We start from the raw sequence: 16,072 nt of genomic DNA on the forward strand, positions 1-16,072 counted from the left end.
AGCACAAATATGTGAATATACTAAAAACCATGGAACACTTTAAAACCTGGTCGGTGTTTCTCAGTGGTTAGAGTGTCAGCCCTCCACTGAAGGGTTGAGGGTTCAATTCCTCGTGTCTCTCTCTCTCATCAATGTTTCTCTCTGTCTCTCTCCCCATCCCTCCCTCCTTTCCACTCTCTCTAAAACTCAAGGAAAAAATACCAGGCAAGGATTAACAACAACAAACATCGAACACTTTAGAAGGGTGAATTTTATGGTATGTAAATTATATCTCACTTTTTAAAAAGGAAAAGAAAAAACACTTAGAAAATGTCAAATTCTAATATTTCCCAATAATTTTAAACTTCTAAGACATTATATTAGCATTACTATTAAATAGCAAAATTATTTTCTGGCTTACATCACAGATGCTAAAAACTAATAAAGAGCATAAATAAGGCCACTAGCTTAATGAAGATTTTAAATAAGAATTTTAATGCCAATGCTAATATGTTTACTTGCTAAATTTTTCCAATAAAGTCCCACTTCATCTGCCTTTTATAATATGGCCATTTTCAAATTCTATAGCAATATGTTAGTATCTTATATTTTACTAAAATAATCCTTGTATTTATTAAACTCAGAATATAGCGTATAATACACTAATCAATATATATAAAAGCCTAAGCAACTGTTACGACCAAATGACTGGAACGACCGGTCAACCAGTTGCTATGATGTGCACTGACCACCAGGGGGCAGATGCTCAAAGCAGGAGCTGCCCCTGGTGGTCAGTGCGCTCCCAGAGCCAACCTCCCACAGCCCCTCCCCCCAGCTAACCGGCCCCCAGATAGGCCTCGATCTCCGGCCAGGCCGAGGGACACCACCCATGCATGAATTAGTGCACAGAGCCTCTAGTATATAATAACATTAAGCACCAGGCTTTGAAGGCAGACTACCTCTACTCTGCTTCTTACCATAAACTCAGACAAGTAACTTACCCTCTCAGCAGGCCCCCATCTTCCCTTAGGGTTGTGCACCAATATATGTAAAGTGCTTAGAAGAGTGCCTGGCACTTTAATAAAGCACACCATAAATGTCATCTACTTTATTTACATAATTATTTTTATGGAAAAAAGTATCTCATCTTAGATAACTCACTATAAATCATAATATTAAAAATTCAACTTACTTTATCAATGAAGTAAAACATTTAGGAAAGTCTGGCTTATATCTTATTAAGCAACCTCAGTGTTTATGCTATATTTTTCCAACTCTGACTCACTATTAGTTCCTCCCCTGACTCACCACATAGACAGGTAGGTAGACAGTCTGGAATATAATGGGCATTCCAAATGGCATTTCTTAATCTACCTGGATTTATAAAGTTTACTAAGTGGAACTTGTCCCATATAATGTTCAACAAATATGCTGAGTAATTACTTACATTTTGCTCATTTAAAAATGCTCCTTTAAACTATGGAGTAGGTGTTAAAATCCCACCTTGACAGAACAACATATCACTCAAGTAAAATCAAAGATCCACATTTTCTGACTACTAGCCAAAAATAGCCTTATATTTTGCTGAAGGCCTGGCAAAATTTTGCCAAGCAAACTATAGATTAGAGGGTCAGAAGCAATCTCTGAGCCTACAAATTTGACCTTAAGTTCTATTCAATTCCATACTTTCACTGTTTTCCCCATTTAGATGTTTAAATTATTTAAGATAACCTCTAATAAAAAGTTATAAAAAAAAATCTAGGGAAACAAGGTAAATAATGAAAGGCAGGTTAATTCTTTAAAACTCCCCTTCCCTAGACACACACGCACACACACTTAAAATATTCCTCTATGTGATCGAGAGTCATTTTAAACTCTCTAAGCATCCATTTTACTTCCTCTGGAAATGGGGATAAAAAGAGTAAATATAACTACCACATGGGATTGCTGCAAGCATTAATTAAGACAACACATAAAGTACTTTAGCCAACTACTATGAAATGAATTTTCAATATATGTTACCTTTTCTATTTAAATCAAAACCTTAGTGTCATTTGAGTTCTACCTATTGGAGTTTATTTTCTATGGTAATCATCTGTTAACCCATTCATGCAAACCTACTCAACAGTAATAACAAGCACTCTGAAAACAGGGGTATTAACTATCTAGGAAGTCTTCCTCAAATATATCCCTCCTCCTTGAGTTATGTACCCTGCTCAGGAAACAGGCTGTACTTTAACACTGTACTCACCACAACTGCCTTTATTACTTGGGAGTCCCTTGTGGGCAAGGCCTGTGTCCTATTCATTTCAGTAACCCGGACTGCAGCCCAATAGTTCTTAACCTTGACTCACATTAGAATCACATGGGAAGCTTATCAAAATATTATTGCCTGGGATCCATCCCAAACCCACTAAATCATGAGTGGGTCAGGGAGGAAGAGGGCAAGAGTAATCAGCACAGGAGCGTATTTTGTTAAGATCCTCACATGATAATAATGTGCTGCCACAATAAGTACCACTGCACTCTTAAAATACTATACAAACAGGTATGTATACATGAATGTATGAATATATGGATATAGAAACATAAGACTTAGCTCAAGACCCTCATCTTCAATAGCCTCTCTCAGCCAATCAACTCTTCCCCTTAGTCACACAATATTTCTTAAAAGCAATTAATTAAAACTATTAAGATGACTTTTAAACTAACTCAGTTCTTAAGTTTTTCATGTAATTACTAGAGGCCCGATGCATGAAATTCATGCAAGGGGCTCTGTAGTTCCGGGTGCTCGGCCCTCGCAGCCAGGGCTTCGTCTGGAAGGTCGTTCTGCTGCTCGGTCTAATTAGCATGTTAGCTCTTTATTATATAGGATGCCTTAGCTTTCTTCCTAGATTACAGTCTTGCTACTTCTTCTTTTCATCACAATGCTAATGATATTACCTGGATACAAACATGTAGTAAGTATTTGACTGATCTAATAAACATATATAATAATTACTGGCAGAAAGTATGTCATATCCAATATCCAATATGGGCTATCCCCCAAAAAAAAATTTAGAAAAAAGCTTTTTAAAAAAATCTCTTTGTAAATTAGAACTAAAGTTTATCTCACTAATAAGCATCTGTAAATTTGCACTTTTTATTACAGTCATCAGACCCAGTATCCACCCAGTATTTTACCTTCACCCACTGCTTTCAGTTTTTGACCTGCTTCCTTCCTGAAGTGCCTTCTAGTTGCTTTTGGTATATTTAGCTGCTGTCAGGTACCTTTATAACAATTTATAATACTTGGTAGTTAGTAAAATGAATTAATTAAAGTCACAACGAATGTGTCACACACATGTTTAATAAACACTTCTTGAAGGAACTTGCTGTTCATCAATCACTAAAATAAGCTCTTTGCATACAAATTACATGCTAATCTAATATAAACTTGGTTGGGAATAGGGTTTGAAAATAAGTCTTACTCAACACTATATATAATACAAGTCTACTTTTGAATACAGACAGATTGGTGGTTTTCTGTTTTGATACCTGAAAAAATTGAAAAATATTATATTAACTTTTTAAAACAGGAGTGCTAAGTAGTATCACCCACAAAGCTCCGCATCTGGTCTTCTCAATGTTGAAACAACTAACAGAAATGAGTGGCACAAATTCTAAAAATCAGTAAGCAAAAGATATGAAAATGGTTCACCTTTCACGTTTTGGGCCATATCTTTTACCACTACTAAAATAATCTGAAAGACTTACATTGTTGTTTTTTTTTAAACTGAAAACATGGGGAGGAGGCATCAAGAAGCATGCCTGCTAATTAGATACTATGGTAAAACATGACCATGTTTTGTTGAGTCCTACAGCATGAAACAGAGCCATAGTAACCACAAAAAGAAAGCAGTCCTCAATTCCCCATTCAATAAAAAAGGTTCAAATTCCACAGACAAAAAAAAAAAAAAAATGGTACCCTGGGTTGTTTGTTTTTAAGGAAGATTAAATTTAGGAGTTGCCAACACCCAAATGAAAAACATTCCAGAGTATTAGACTCAATTGTAATGGGGAGTCATCTACATTCTCAGCACTATGTTCCTTACCCAAAGCAGAAGTATTAACAAAGGATGTTTCTTAGGATCTCACAAGATACACCATACTTATTTCCCTCAGTAAACATTACCCTTGTTAAAATAAAACAAAAATGTATCTTTTTAGCACAAGCAGCCAGACAAATAATGAAATCTAACATCTGACAATGTATTTCCCAAATAAGAACCCTGTCAGATGAATAATGAGGAAAAGACTGAAAATGACAAGTTCTTTTATTTGGACCTTCAGCTACTTTTAAAAATAAGTTGAGGAATGTAGTTTTTCCAAAGCCTTGTCTTCAGTTTCCCCTTAATCTTCATATTTTTAACTAAACAAACAAAAAAAAACCTAGAAATTTGATTACCACTTTTAGAATTCCTTCTTAAACAATTTAATGAATAACAGATCTTTTGTGCAAGTAGCAAACCACAGTGAACAGTTTTGCTGGCTGATAAAAATCTCCCTGAAACACTCACAAAAATATACCCTTCAAAGACAAACTGATTTTCCAGGTGCAGAAATCATATTAAGACTTAAAAATATGGGTATGTTTGATATACACCCTAACTTAATGCCAATGCTTCTACTTGAACCACAATTGAAGTTAGTAATCCTTACTATCTTCTTGGTGTCCAAGTTGAATGAATTGAAGACCAGGAGTAAAAAAAAAAAAACAGTAAAACCTAAAGAGCCAATGAGAAAAAGATGCAACTAACTACTTTGGGTGAAGCAAGGTTGTTGAATCACTTCCCAAAACCTGTGAGCTACTATTGAAGTAATCAAAATTTGTATAGGATTGTTTTGTTTTGTTGTGGGTAGAGTGGTGCAGCGCTATTCACTAAGTAAAAATGTCTCCCCAGTCACTCTAATGGAAAGATGCTACTGCCTGCAGACATGTTTTGAGACTGCTCAAAAAAAACAAAACAAAACAAAAAACCAACCTTACCACAAATGTTTTCCAGAACACACAGAGCCAAACACTTAAATCGAGGAGAGAGCGTCCCAGAAAAAAATGTGAGTTGCTACAGCGTTCCTATTGTCCTACATATTACTCAGAAAAAAAACTGTGTGTGTGTGTGTGTGTGTGTGTGTGTGTGTGTGTGTGTGGAAAGCGCATGTATTCATTTGGATATTCTCATCTTGGGTGATTGCAAGATAAAGCTGTCTTGGATATACTCAGGCTAAGGCTTCTTTTCCTTCACAGGTGCTACTAAACACTGCTAGGAGAGGAGATAAACAATCTGATCATTTGAGCCGGACACGTGAGACACTAAATAAAATCTGTCGTCATCACCATTAATCAATTTTTCTAACTGACCAGGCATAAAAAAGACAAGTCTGAGCGAGCGAGCTCTGGAGCCAGGGGCCGTGCTTCCACCGCCGTAGAAACGGATCCTGGGTCGGAGGGAGACCTCAGCCTGCGAGCCCGAGAAAGAAGCACGTGTCCGGCTCGGGTTTGGGAACTTCCCGGGAGCCTCTGTTCCGAGTAAAACTCCATCACCCCCTGCCCGCCCGAGAGGACAAGCAGCGGGGGCTACAGTGGGAACTCTCTGGGCCCGGGACCGAGAGCCCCCGAGGAAGACGCGGGAGGCAGCAGCCCCCGCCCCCGCCCCCGCCCCCGCCCGGCTCACCTCGGCCGCGGGGATGTTGACCACGCCGGTGGAGCGCCGCTTCTCCCGCAGCTTCCTCTTCTCGATCTGCCCTTTGCCTTTCCGGGCGCTGGGGCCCGAGCTCTTGCCCTTCTCGGGGGCGCCGTCCCGCTCCTCCTCCTCGCCCCGGGCCGGCGGGGCCCCCGAGGCGGAGGCGGCGGCGCTGGCGGGGGGCTCATCCTCCGGCCGCCGCGGGCCGGGGGCCGCCCGGGTGGGCGCCGCGGGGCCCGCCGCGCAGTTCACGCCCCCCGCAGCGGCAGGTGCGGCCGCGCCGCCCGGGACGTTGTTGTGGAGCTCGAGGGCCGCGCCGGTCGCCGAGGCGCCCAGAGCCCCCGCCGGGGGCTTCCCGGCCGCGTCGCCGCTGCCCCCGCCCGCGCCCGCGGCGGCGGCGGCGGGGCCCGGGGGGTTCTGCTTGGCGCGCAGCTTCTCGCGCTTCGCCTTCCACTCCTCCAGGAAGTCCGTGGTGCTGCCGCCGGCCGCCCGGTAGCCACCGGTCGCCATGTTCCCAGCGGGCCGGCCGGGCTCTCACCTCCGGCCGCCCCCGGCCCCGGCCGCCGCCGCCGCCGCCGCCTCCTTCGCGCGGCCCCGCAGAGACGAGCGAACAGCCGCAGGCGCGGGCTGCCCGGTCCCCGGCCGCCGCGGTCTGCGGGGAAACACACAGGGCGGGAGGGAAGCGTGAGGTCCCCGCGCCGCCAGAGGGGCTGCCCCGCGGAGCCGCCACCGGAGCCTCCGCGCCCACCAGTCCCGCCGGCGAGCGGCCGCCGAGTCCCCAACCTGCAGGGCTCCCTCCGACACACCTACACGGCGGCCGGCGATCGCCGCCCCGAGGGGAGGGGACAGGCACGACCCCACCCCCGCCTCCGCCCCGTCCACTCGGGGGTGCGCGCCGGCGGCGGTCGGGGGACCCGGGCAGACCCCGCCACCTGTCGGCCCGGCCCGTCGCATCTCCCGCGCTCGCTGCGGCTCCTGCCGGCCGGGTCCGCGCCACCGTCGCTCCCACTCCCCGGGCTCGGCGCGGAGGAGGGACGCTAGACGCCAGCGGTCCGGCCGAGTCAGGAAGGGACCGGGGGCGTGGGGGGCGCGGGCGCCGGGGCAGCCCTTACCTGGGACAAGTTTGGGGGGCGCGGCGCGGGGCTGGGCCTGGGCGCCCAGGTGAGCCGAAGCGGCCGCGCCCAAGGTACCACGGCCGAGTCGCCGTCCGGAGCCCCCGACTCTGCGGGGCTGGGAGCGAGGGAGGCAGGGAAGGAGGGAAGGAGCGAGGGGCGGGCAGGGAGCCGAGCGCCGCCGAAGCCGACGGAAAGGGCCGAGCCGGGCCGAGGGGCGCGGCCGCGGGGGGTGGGTCCGCCGCCGCCCCGCCCCCGGCGCTCAGGTGCGCGGCGCCCGCGCCGGCCGGCGGCCCGGACCGCACATTCCTGGGCTCGCGGCCCCGCGGCGGCCGGCCTCGCGGCGCCTGGGTCTCGGGGCGGGAACGGCTCTCCACGCCCCGCGCCCTGCTCCGCTCCTCCGCCTCTCCCTTCTCCCACCGCTCTTCCTTTTAAGTACAAGACGGAGTCTTGGAGGGAAAGTCGGAAGGCTGCTGGCTGAGGGGGAAAGTGCAGTCAACTTGGGATGATTCAGGGCCCGCGTAGCCGGGATGGGGGAACCGCCCTCGCGTCCTGCCCCTCCTCGCTGCCCCCTCTCAGAGGTCCTAGGACGGCGGGGACCGCACAGAAGGAACTGAAGCCCAGCACCGCCCTTGTGAGGAAAGTGTCACCCTCCTGGTGAAAAGGTTCCCTGAAAGCAGGGACTTAAACGGGCAGTGAATTATCAAGAGTTTACCGTGATCTTGGGCTAAAAGAGAAAATTAGAAACATTTCGACAGGGTGTTGCACTGGCTGCCTCAATCCTATTTCGAGTTTTCTTAACCCTGCCTCTACACCTCCTCTTTGCAAATAGTGAATTTAGCAGCAAAAGCTCCCTATCAAAGCACTGAAGCTGCACTGATGCTAATTTGATAGGAGCTGGGGCGGTGATTGCCTCCCTTTTTCTATCCTTAATGCGCCCTAGGGTAGTAGGTACATCTTATCCTCGCGTGCAGGTCGTCTAAGCTTTCTGCACCCGGGCTGGGCGGGCTGCTGCGGACAGGGACCTGAGGAGACTGAGCTCACTTTATCCAAGTAATCATAATGCCAGGGCACATCGCCGGGCGTAGGGTGCAAGTGCCAGGCCACCGTTTGGTGAAAAGTAGGCGAGCCTTGAGTCACCCTCTTACCTAACATCAATCTTTCTTCCTACTGAGTATTCCTCTTTTGCCTTGCCCAGGTGACACATGGTGGGTGGGCAGTTAGTGTGCGCCCTGTGACAGGAATGAGAACAGAAGAAAGTGATTCACTTGCTATTTATTCCTCAGAGAGCAGCTCGCACAGTTCTGGTCTCTGGTTTGGCTGTTGGGGTGAACACAGGGGCAACCAAGAGGGAGCTCTGGGAAAAATTCTTAGAAAATTAAAGGCCTTCCTTGGGGATGGGTTTAAAAGGCTGGGCCTAGCTGGTATCAACCCGGGTGCACCCCCTGAAATTCCTCGCTACGGGCTTATTAGTTTGTTTTCTGCGTTTTAGGAGGGGAGAGGAGGGGGTTGGACATTAAACAGATTCACACTCATGTGCTTAGAGGGGCTGCAGGATGCAGTGGAGAGAGGAGAGAGTCAGCCTGGATACACACATAAATAGCTGAGAGGTCTCAGGCATGTTATTTAAATTATCTGAAACTCATCTTTCTTTATGATAAAAATCAGCAATAACAGTCCATATTTTTTTAACTGTTATAAGAATTGACAGTGTTTTAAGTGTGCTTGGTTCAAGGAAGGCACTCAGTAAATATAGTCCCTTTTATTAATAGGATATCAAACAGGGTCCTGGGTCTCTAAGATGTTGGGGATTGAGGGGAGTTAGGCAAAAAATAGATAAGATACTGAATACAAAATATGAACCTGAAAACAACAGGCCAACAGGCTGAATAAACTAGGATAATACTTATGCCACATAAATTTGTCACTGCATCTCTTAGACCAGTTCTCTTATATTAATAGGCTCTGCGTCAGGAAGGTTGGCTATTACTGACTTGCGTGGCTTTGAGTAAGTTGCTTAACTTTTGTGCCTCTGTTTACTTACCTATAAAATGGGGATAATAATACTTCCTACATTGTGAGAGTGTTGTGAAAGTGCCTGAGATCCTTAGATAAAAGGTAATATGTGAGTACCAAAGTAGTTATTACTAGTCTATAAAGTGCCCTAAGAACCAAGGATGAAAGAGATTATTGAAGTACAAAGCACTATATATTATTATTGTTACTTATTATACCTTTGTCTTTACCTTACCATTCTCAATATTCCCAAACATATATTTCACAGCCAAACTGCTTCCAACATTGCACCGAAATATTTAGCTGAGTCAGTCCTAAATTGCAAAATGTTTGCATATCATCAATCTTTATGTATAGCATTCAGATGAAATCATCTTAGAGACTCTGATCTTGGTTTCTCAACCACATCACTATTGACATTTGGGACTAGATAATTCTTTGTTTGGGGAGTTGTCCTGTCTATTGTAGGATGTTTAGCAGCATCCTTGGCTTCTACCTATCAGATGCCAGTATCACCCCCCACCCCCACTTGTGACTTTGCCAATTTTTCGGGGGAAGGAGGGGTAGGCAAAATCTTCCCCAGTTGAGAAGCTCTGAGCTAGCCTAAAATAGCTAATTTTGATGACTCACTTGCCCTCAATAATAAAGGAAAATATGATGATGATAACAAAACAAAGAGATTCAATCTATTTTTAATGTTTTGTTTGTTTGTTTTGTTTTAGAGAAAGAGGGAGGGGAAGGGAGAGAGAGAGAAGAAAAGACATTGATCTGTTGCCCCCCTTACACACTCGATTGGGGATCAAACATGCACCTAGGCATGTGCCCTGTCTGGAATCAAACCAGCGACCTTTCGGTGTATGGGAAGATACTCAACCAACTGAGCCATACCAGCCAGGAATAGATTCATCTTAATATGTCACGGTGAAATGTATTCTAAATGTTAAATCTTTCGTAATGTTTTCCAAGCAGTGGATTAGCTATGATGTGAAATAGCCTCTTTGTATGTGTTGAAATAATTAACAGGGTATTGTGAAATAGCCATGTTGCCTTCAATGCAAATGTTCCTGGAGTCTATGCAATTCACCCTCTAAAATAAAAATAGTACATGCACACAGTTTTAAAGGTTAAATATTTTAGTTCTGTAAGGATTATAGCAAAAGACAGCAACCTACCCTTTCCACTCCCAAAACCCCAGAACTTTGAACTCTTTTAACTGTTTCTGCTAATAAAAACCTTCATATTGCCGAAACCGGTTTGGCTCAGTGGATAGAGCGTCGGTCTGTGGACTGGAAGGTCCCAGGTTCGATTCCGGTCAAGGGCATGTACATTGGTTGCGGGCACATCCCCCCCGGTGGGGGGTGTGCAGGAGGCAGCTGGTCGATGTCTCTCTCTCATCGATGTTTCTAGCTCTGTATCCCTCTCCCTTCTTCTCTGTGAAAAATCAATAAAATATATATTAAAAAAACAAAAACAAAAAAACCCTTCATATTTATTTTTCAAATGTCCTTATCTGCTATTCTTTCTTGAACCTAACTTTTCCTTATGTTGATTTTCGGAATCCTTCTGCTTTCACCCCCACCCAACCTTTGCTCTCTTTCAGAGGTGTCTGCTGCTGCCTCCAATTTCCTGGCTTTATGTTTTGGTTCTTCAGGATATATAGTATATTACTTCTTATTCACTTTGTCTGCTGCAGGTGGTTAGAATTCACTTTGCTCTGCTAAAGTTTATCTGTTTTCTATCTTTCATCTTCCAAAATTTTCTTCTCCTCTCCCATCCTCTTTGTTATTACTGGTTTATCACTTTACTTTTGTTTTAATGAAGTTACTTGAGGGAGTAGAGATAAAATGTGTGTTCAATCTGTTAATGTTTAACAGGAAATCCAATCCATCGATTTGGCAGGTTTCTAGATACTTATAAATTTAATCCATAATGAAGTCCGATCAGTAGAGACCACTATTATTTCCCTCGTCATTGAGTGAAATCATAAGTTCCTATGGATTGACATTATTAGAAAGAGCTCTATGAAATGTGTTGTATTTTCTGTAGGCTATTTTGAAAATGAGGCCCATTATATTACAGAATACTCCTATTATTAAAAACCTAGGAAAAAATGTCTGACATTAATAGTAAAAATAGTTGTATTTCTCTTCTGATACTTTTTTTTCAACCACAGTAAAACTATGAGCGAGTTTTCCCTTTTTCATTTGACTGCTGGTAATCTTTGGCCAGATTTATGGCCTATCAAGGAAAGATCTAGGTTTTGTGGTGCCTGACACTTATACAATCTTCTTTAAGAAAAAGAATGGTAAGAAAATAAATATTTTTTTAAAATTATAGATTTTAACAAGTGAAAAATGTTATAAGTATTATAAAAATTTGGAAAAACAACCAAATTATTCATAATTTACTCTCTGACATATTTCTATAATACTCTTTTACCTACATTATTATTATTGAGTTTATTATTATTTGTTATGCATAAAATATGTGACTTCCCATTCAGCTTTATCCTCCATTTGTAGTACAAATGTATAGATTTGTGCACCACAAACACAGGAACTCATAAATTCTATTTGGCACTATTTCCATCAAAAAAGAAAATAATGTACTGGCCATTTCTAATTTTATACCTTGTATGATTAAATATATTCTCAATAGGAAAGAACTTCTGTTTTGACTAGGTGTCAATAAAAATAGAATCCTCTGCTTATTTTACACATCTGATGGCTGAAAGGATTTCCTAGAGACTAGCTTTAATGCCCTCAGACTTGCCACCCCCCACAAGGAGCAACCTCCTTGTTGCTGTCATCAACCAACTTCCCAGTCACTTTGACTTACTGAGGACCTTAGCTTTGGCCCATTGCCTTCTATTTATATCCTTTCTTACTGATAACATACAAAGATAATCTATCCAATCTCCTCCCATCTCAGACACTTGACCTCACTTCCAGTAACCATTTCCTCTTTACTCTCTTCAGTTAGGCATTCTCATGGTTAGTCTCCTGACTTTGTCATCACTAGTCAGTGCACCTCCAAAATCTCAGTTTAAACATCCCATTTTCCAGCCACCACCTCCTACCCCTCCAGCACACAGACTCTGGTATCCCTACTCCAACCAATTTTTGATCTATTGATCATGCCAATTTTTTATTACCTATCACTCTTTTTAAAAAATATTTTATTGATTTCAGAGAGAGAGAGAGAGAGAAACATCAATGATGAGAGAGAATCATTGATCGGCTGCCTCCTGCACACTCCCTACTGGGGATCGAGCCCACAACCTGGGCATGTGCCCTTGACCAGAATTGAGCCTGGAACCCTTCAGTCCGAAAGCTGACGTTCTACCCATTGAGCCAAACCAGCTAGGGCTCTATCACTCTTTTTCATGTCCAAACTTCCTTAGTCAGTTTCAGTTCCAAAGTTTAACCTCCTCTGTGCCTGCACCTGCTCATCTAAACAAGGTTAGTTAAAAACAGAATGGCATGAGATGGCCAATAGACATGAAGAGATGCTCAAAGTCACTAATTGGTGAAATGCAAATTAAAACCATGATGAGATATTATCTCACACCCGTCAGAATGGCTATGATCAATAAACCAACAAACAAGTGCTGACAAGGATGTAGAGAAAAGAGAACCTGGCGCACTGCTGGTGGGGTTGCAGATTGGGGCAGCCACTGTGGAGAACAGTATGGAGGGGCCTCAAAAAATAAAAACTGGACCTGTCTTGTGACTTAGCAATTCCACTCTGGTTATATATCTGAAGATATCCAAAACACTAGTTCCAAAGAATATATGCATCTGCCCTAGCCAGTTTGGCTCAGTGGATAGAGCGTCGACCTGCGGACTGAAGGGTCCCAGGTTCGATTCCAGTCAAGGGCATGTACCTTGGTTGCAGGCTCAATCCCCAGTGCAGGAGGCATCCAATCGATGATGTTCCTCTCTCATCAATGTTTCTATCTCTCTATCCTTCTCACTCTCTCTCTAAAAAATAAATAAAAACATTTGAAAAAAAGAATATATGCACCCCTATGTTCATTGCAGCGATATTACAATAGCCAAGGTATGGAAGCAATCCAAGTGTTCACCAATAGGGGAGTGAATAAAAAAGCTGTGGTACAATATACAACGGAATATTACTTGGCCATCAAAAGAGTGAAATTTTGCCGTTTGATACAACATGGGTGGACCTAGAGGGTATTATGCTAAGTGAAATAAGTCAGCCGGAAAAAGAAAAATATCATATTATTGCACTTAAATGTGAAATCTAAAGAACAAAATAAATGAACAAACAAAACTGAAACACTCATAGACACAGAGAACAGACTGATGGTTGCCAGAAGGGAGGGGATGAGTACTGGATAAAATAGGTGAAGGGATTAAGAAGTACAAATTGGTAGTTATAAAACAGTCTGGGATATAAAGTACAGCATAGGGAATATAGTCAATAATACCAGGTGGGGCAAAAGCGGGTTTACAGTTGTCTGTATGGAAAATAATACAATAACTGATAAATAATAATACAGGAATAAACTCTGTTTCACAAAGTCACAATTGTAAACCTGCTTTTGCTCCACCCTGTATTGTAATAACTATGTATGGTGCCAGGTGGGTACTGAAAATGTTGGGGAACACTTTGTAATTGTCTATAATTGTCTAACCACTATGCTGTACACCTGAAACTAATACAAATAATATTGAATATAAACTGTAATTGAAAAATAAAATTAAAAAATATTTTAAGCCTTGCCATTGTAAAAACAAACAGTATAGCATGCTTCCTAACCCTACCTTACATGCATGATCACAGTTTCAACTAGGCAGTTCACACTGTTTGGAAATCGTGCAATGCTAATAAGCTTGCTTTCCTGTGCTTTATAACTAGTTCACAGCAGTCCTTTAAATCTCCAATACCTCCGCATCCTGACCTCACTGTCAGCTGATGACCTTGCCTTCATACTTCACGGACTAACCGGGACCCATCCGAGTGGAGCTCCTCATCTTCCTAAGACAGCTCTTCCCACTTTCCTATTTCCCAACCTACTCTCTGCCTTCTTACCCTTAGAGAAAGTTATCTACCCCTGTCAATGGCTATCTGCTGTTTGTGAATTTCCTTTTCAAAGGGGTTTGCTCCTACAATTATGTTCTCCTCTCATTCATAATCAATTTCTTCTCTATGAAATCATTCCCTTCAACGTACAAATGAATTCTGGTAATACCCTCTGTATTAGTTATCTATTTACTAGAGGCCCAGTGAACAAAATTCGTGCGTGAGTAGGGTCCCTAGCGGCTGCCACCTGCCAACCAGGGCCTCCCTTCCCCCAGCTGCCTGCTGCCACCACCCCCTGGTGGTCAGCGCACATCTAACTCCCGGTCTGTCGAACTCCAACCCGTGGGGGCAATTTGCATATTAGCCTTTTATTATATAGGATTACCGTAACAAATTTCCATAGACTTAGCATCTTGAACAATGCCACTTTGTTATGTAACAGTTCTATAGATAGAAGTCTTACGGGTCACACCAGGCTAAAATCAAGGGGCTAGCAGGGCTGCATTCCTTCCTGGAAACTCGCAGAAAGAATCTATTTCCTTGCCTTTTCCAGCCTCGGAAGCCACCCACATTTCTCAGCTCATGTCCCCCTGCCTCCGTTGTCAAAGCAAGCAATGTCACAGCTCTCTGTCCTCTCTGCACCTTTCTTTTATAGTCACAAATCCCTGTGATTTTCTCTTCTGCCTCCCTTTCCCATGTTTAAGGATCCGGGTGATTACTGTTAAAAAAGAAAAAATCAAATGAGTGCATTTGAAGATCTACTTGGCTTTATTAAGTGATTCATAAACCAGGCAGCATCCCATCTAACAACTAGAAGGGTACTCGGAGGGAGTGTACAAAGTTTAAGGTTTTTATAGAAAAGAAGGGTGGGGCAAGGAAGCTATTAGCAAAAGGAAAGAAAGGATTATTTTTAGTACAGGATATCTTTGGTCCAAGAGAGCAGGAAGGATTTTATCATGCACTTTGCCTGTTCTTTGGGGGAATGCAGATGGCTCTCGTGACAGATAACGTCATCAGAGCTGACCAGAAAATTCCAGACTGGTTAAGAATACATTTCTGGAAAAGGTCAAAACTACAATTAGGGTAAGTGTTAAATCCAAGTTTAGTATCAAGCATGGGCTTTTAGTACAAGTGATGCCATTCTGGCATCACTTTTAACATTACGTTGGGACCACCTGGATAATCTAAGATAATCTATTTTAAAGTCAACTGATTAGCAACCTTAATTCCATCTTCAACCTTAATTGTCCTTTGCCATGTAATTTAATAATTCACAATATCCAGGGATTAGGGTCTGGAACTCTTTGGAGACCATTATTCTGACTATCACACCCTCTTAGAAAAAAAAAAAAAAACACAAATACTTCCCTTGACTCTGGAATCCAATCTGGTCAATGTCTTATTTCTCTTTTCATGTTCACACTCAAAATTCTTGGAAAAGTTATCTTTCGTCACTGTTACAACCTTGTGGGACTAAACCTTGAATCTCTGGGGTTTATCCCGGTAGTTAGTATTGTAACTGAATTGTAGGACATCCAGGTGGTGTCCGGAGAGTAGGAAAATTGGTTGGTGTGGGACCCCCCACTCCTCAACATTTAGTGTCACAAGTGCAGGGAGGAGAGGAAGTACAGTGTTTCCCTTTTTCCCTGGTTAAGTTGAAGATGTGATTTCCTGATAAGCCAGCAACTGCACTCTTGGTAGCTCCCTACTGGAACTCTGACATGTACACAGGCACACATGGAAGTAAATGTTTATTGCAGCACTGCTTTATTTTTAATAATTTATAATTTTTCAATTCCAGTTGATGTACAATATTATATTAGTTTCAAGTGTACAACCAAGTAGTTAGACATTTATGTAACTTACAAAAGTGATCACCCTGATTAATCCAGTACCCCTCTGACACCTTACATAGTTATTACAATATTATTGACTATATTCCCTGTGCTGTACTTTACATCCCTATGACTATTCTGTAACAACCAATTTGTAATTTTTAATCCATTTACCTTTTTCTCCCATCTCCCCAACTGCCCTCCCATCTGGCAACCATTAAAATGTTCTCTGTATCTATGAGTCTTCTTCTTTTCTGCTTGTTCATTTATTTATTTATTTTTTTTAGGTTCTATATATAAGTGAAATTATATAGTATTTGTATTTCACTCAGCACAATACCCTCTAGGTCCATCCATG

The 16,072-nt window shown here is 43.1% G+C and overlaps 1 protein-coding gene across 2 annotated transcripts in view; it reads right to left on the reverse strand.

Moving 5' to 3' along the window:
* PAWR (pro-apoptotic WT1 regulator) overlaps positions 1 to 6,952 on the reverse strand; it is a 125,232-nt gene extending 118,280 nt beyond the window's left edge. Inside the window, exons 1-2 of one of the 2 annotated variants that reach the window (XM_079774074.1) lie at positions 6,815 to 6,952; positions 5,694 to 6,354 (exon numbers count right to left, since the gene is read on the reverse strand). In XM_079774074.1, coding sequence (XP_079630200.1) covers positions 5,694 to 6,212 — 519 coding nt within the window. In that variant the 5' untranslated portion in view covers positions 6,213 to 6,354; positions 6,815 to 6,952. Of the gene's footprint in view, positions 1 to 5,693; positions 6,554 to 6,814 lie in introns of those variants that run through there. The other variant, XM_079774075.1, reaches the window with a different exon arrangement.
* Between the last annotated feature and the right edge of the window lie 9,120 nt (positions 6,953 to 16,072).

The sequence above is a fragment of the Cnephaeus nilssonii genome, assembly GCF_951640355.1.
Source record: "Cnephaeus nilssonii genome assembly, chromosome: 6".
Lineage (NCBI taxonomy): Eukaryota > Metazoa > Chordata > Mammalia > Chiroptera > Vespertilionidae > Cnephaeus > Cnephaeus nilssonii.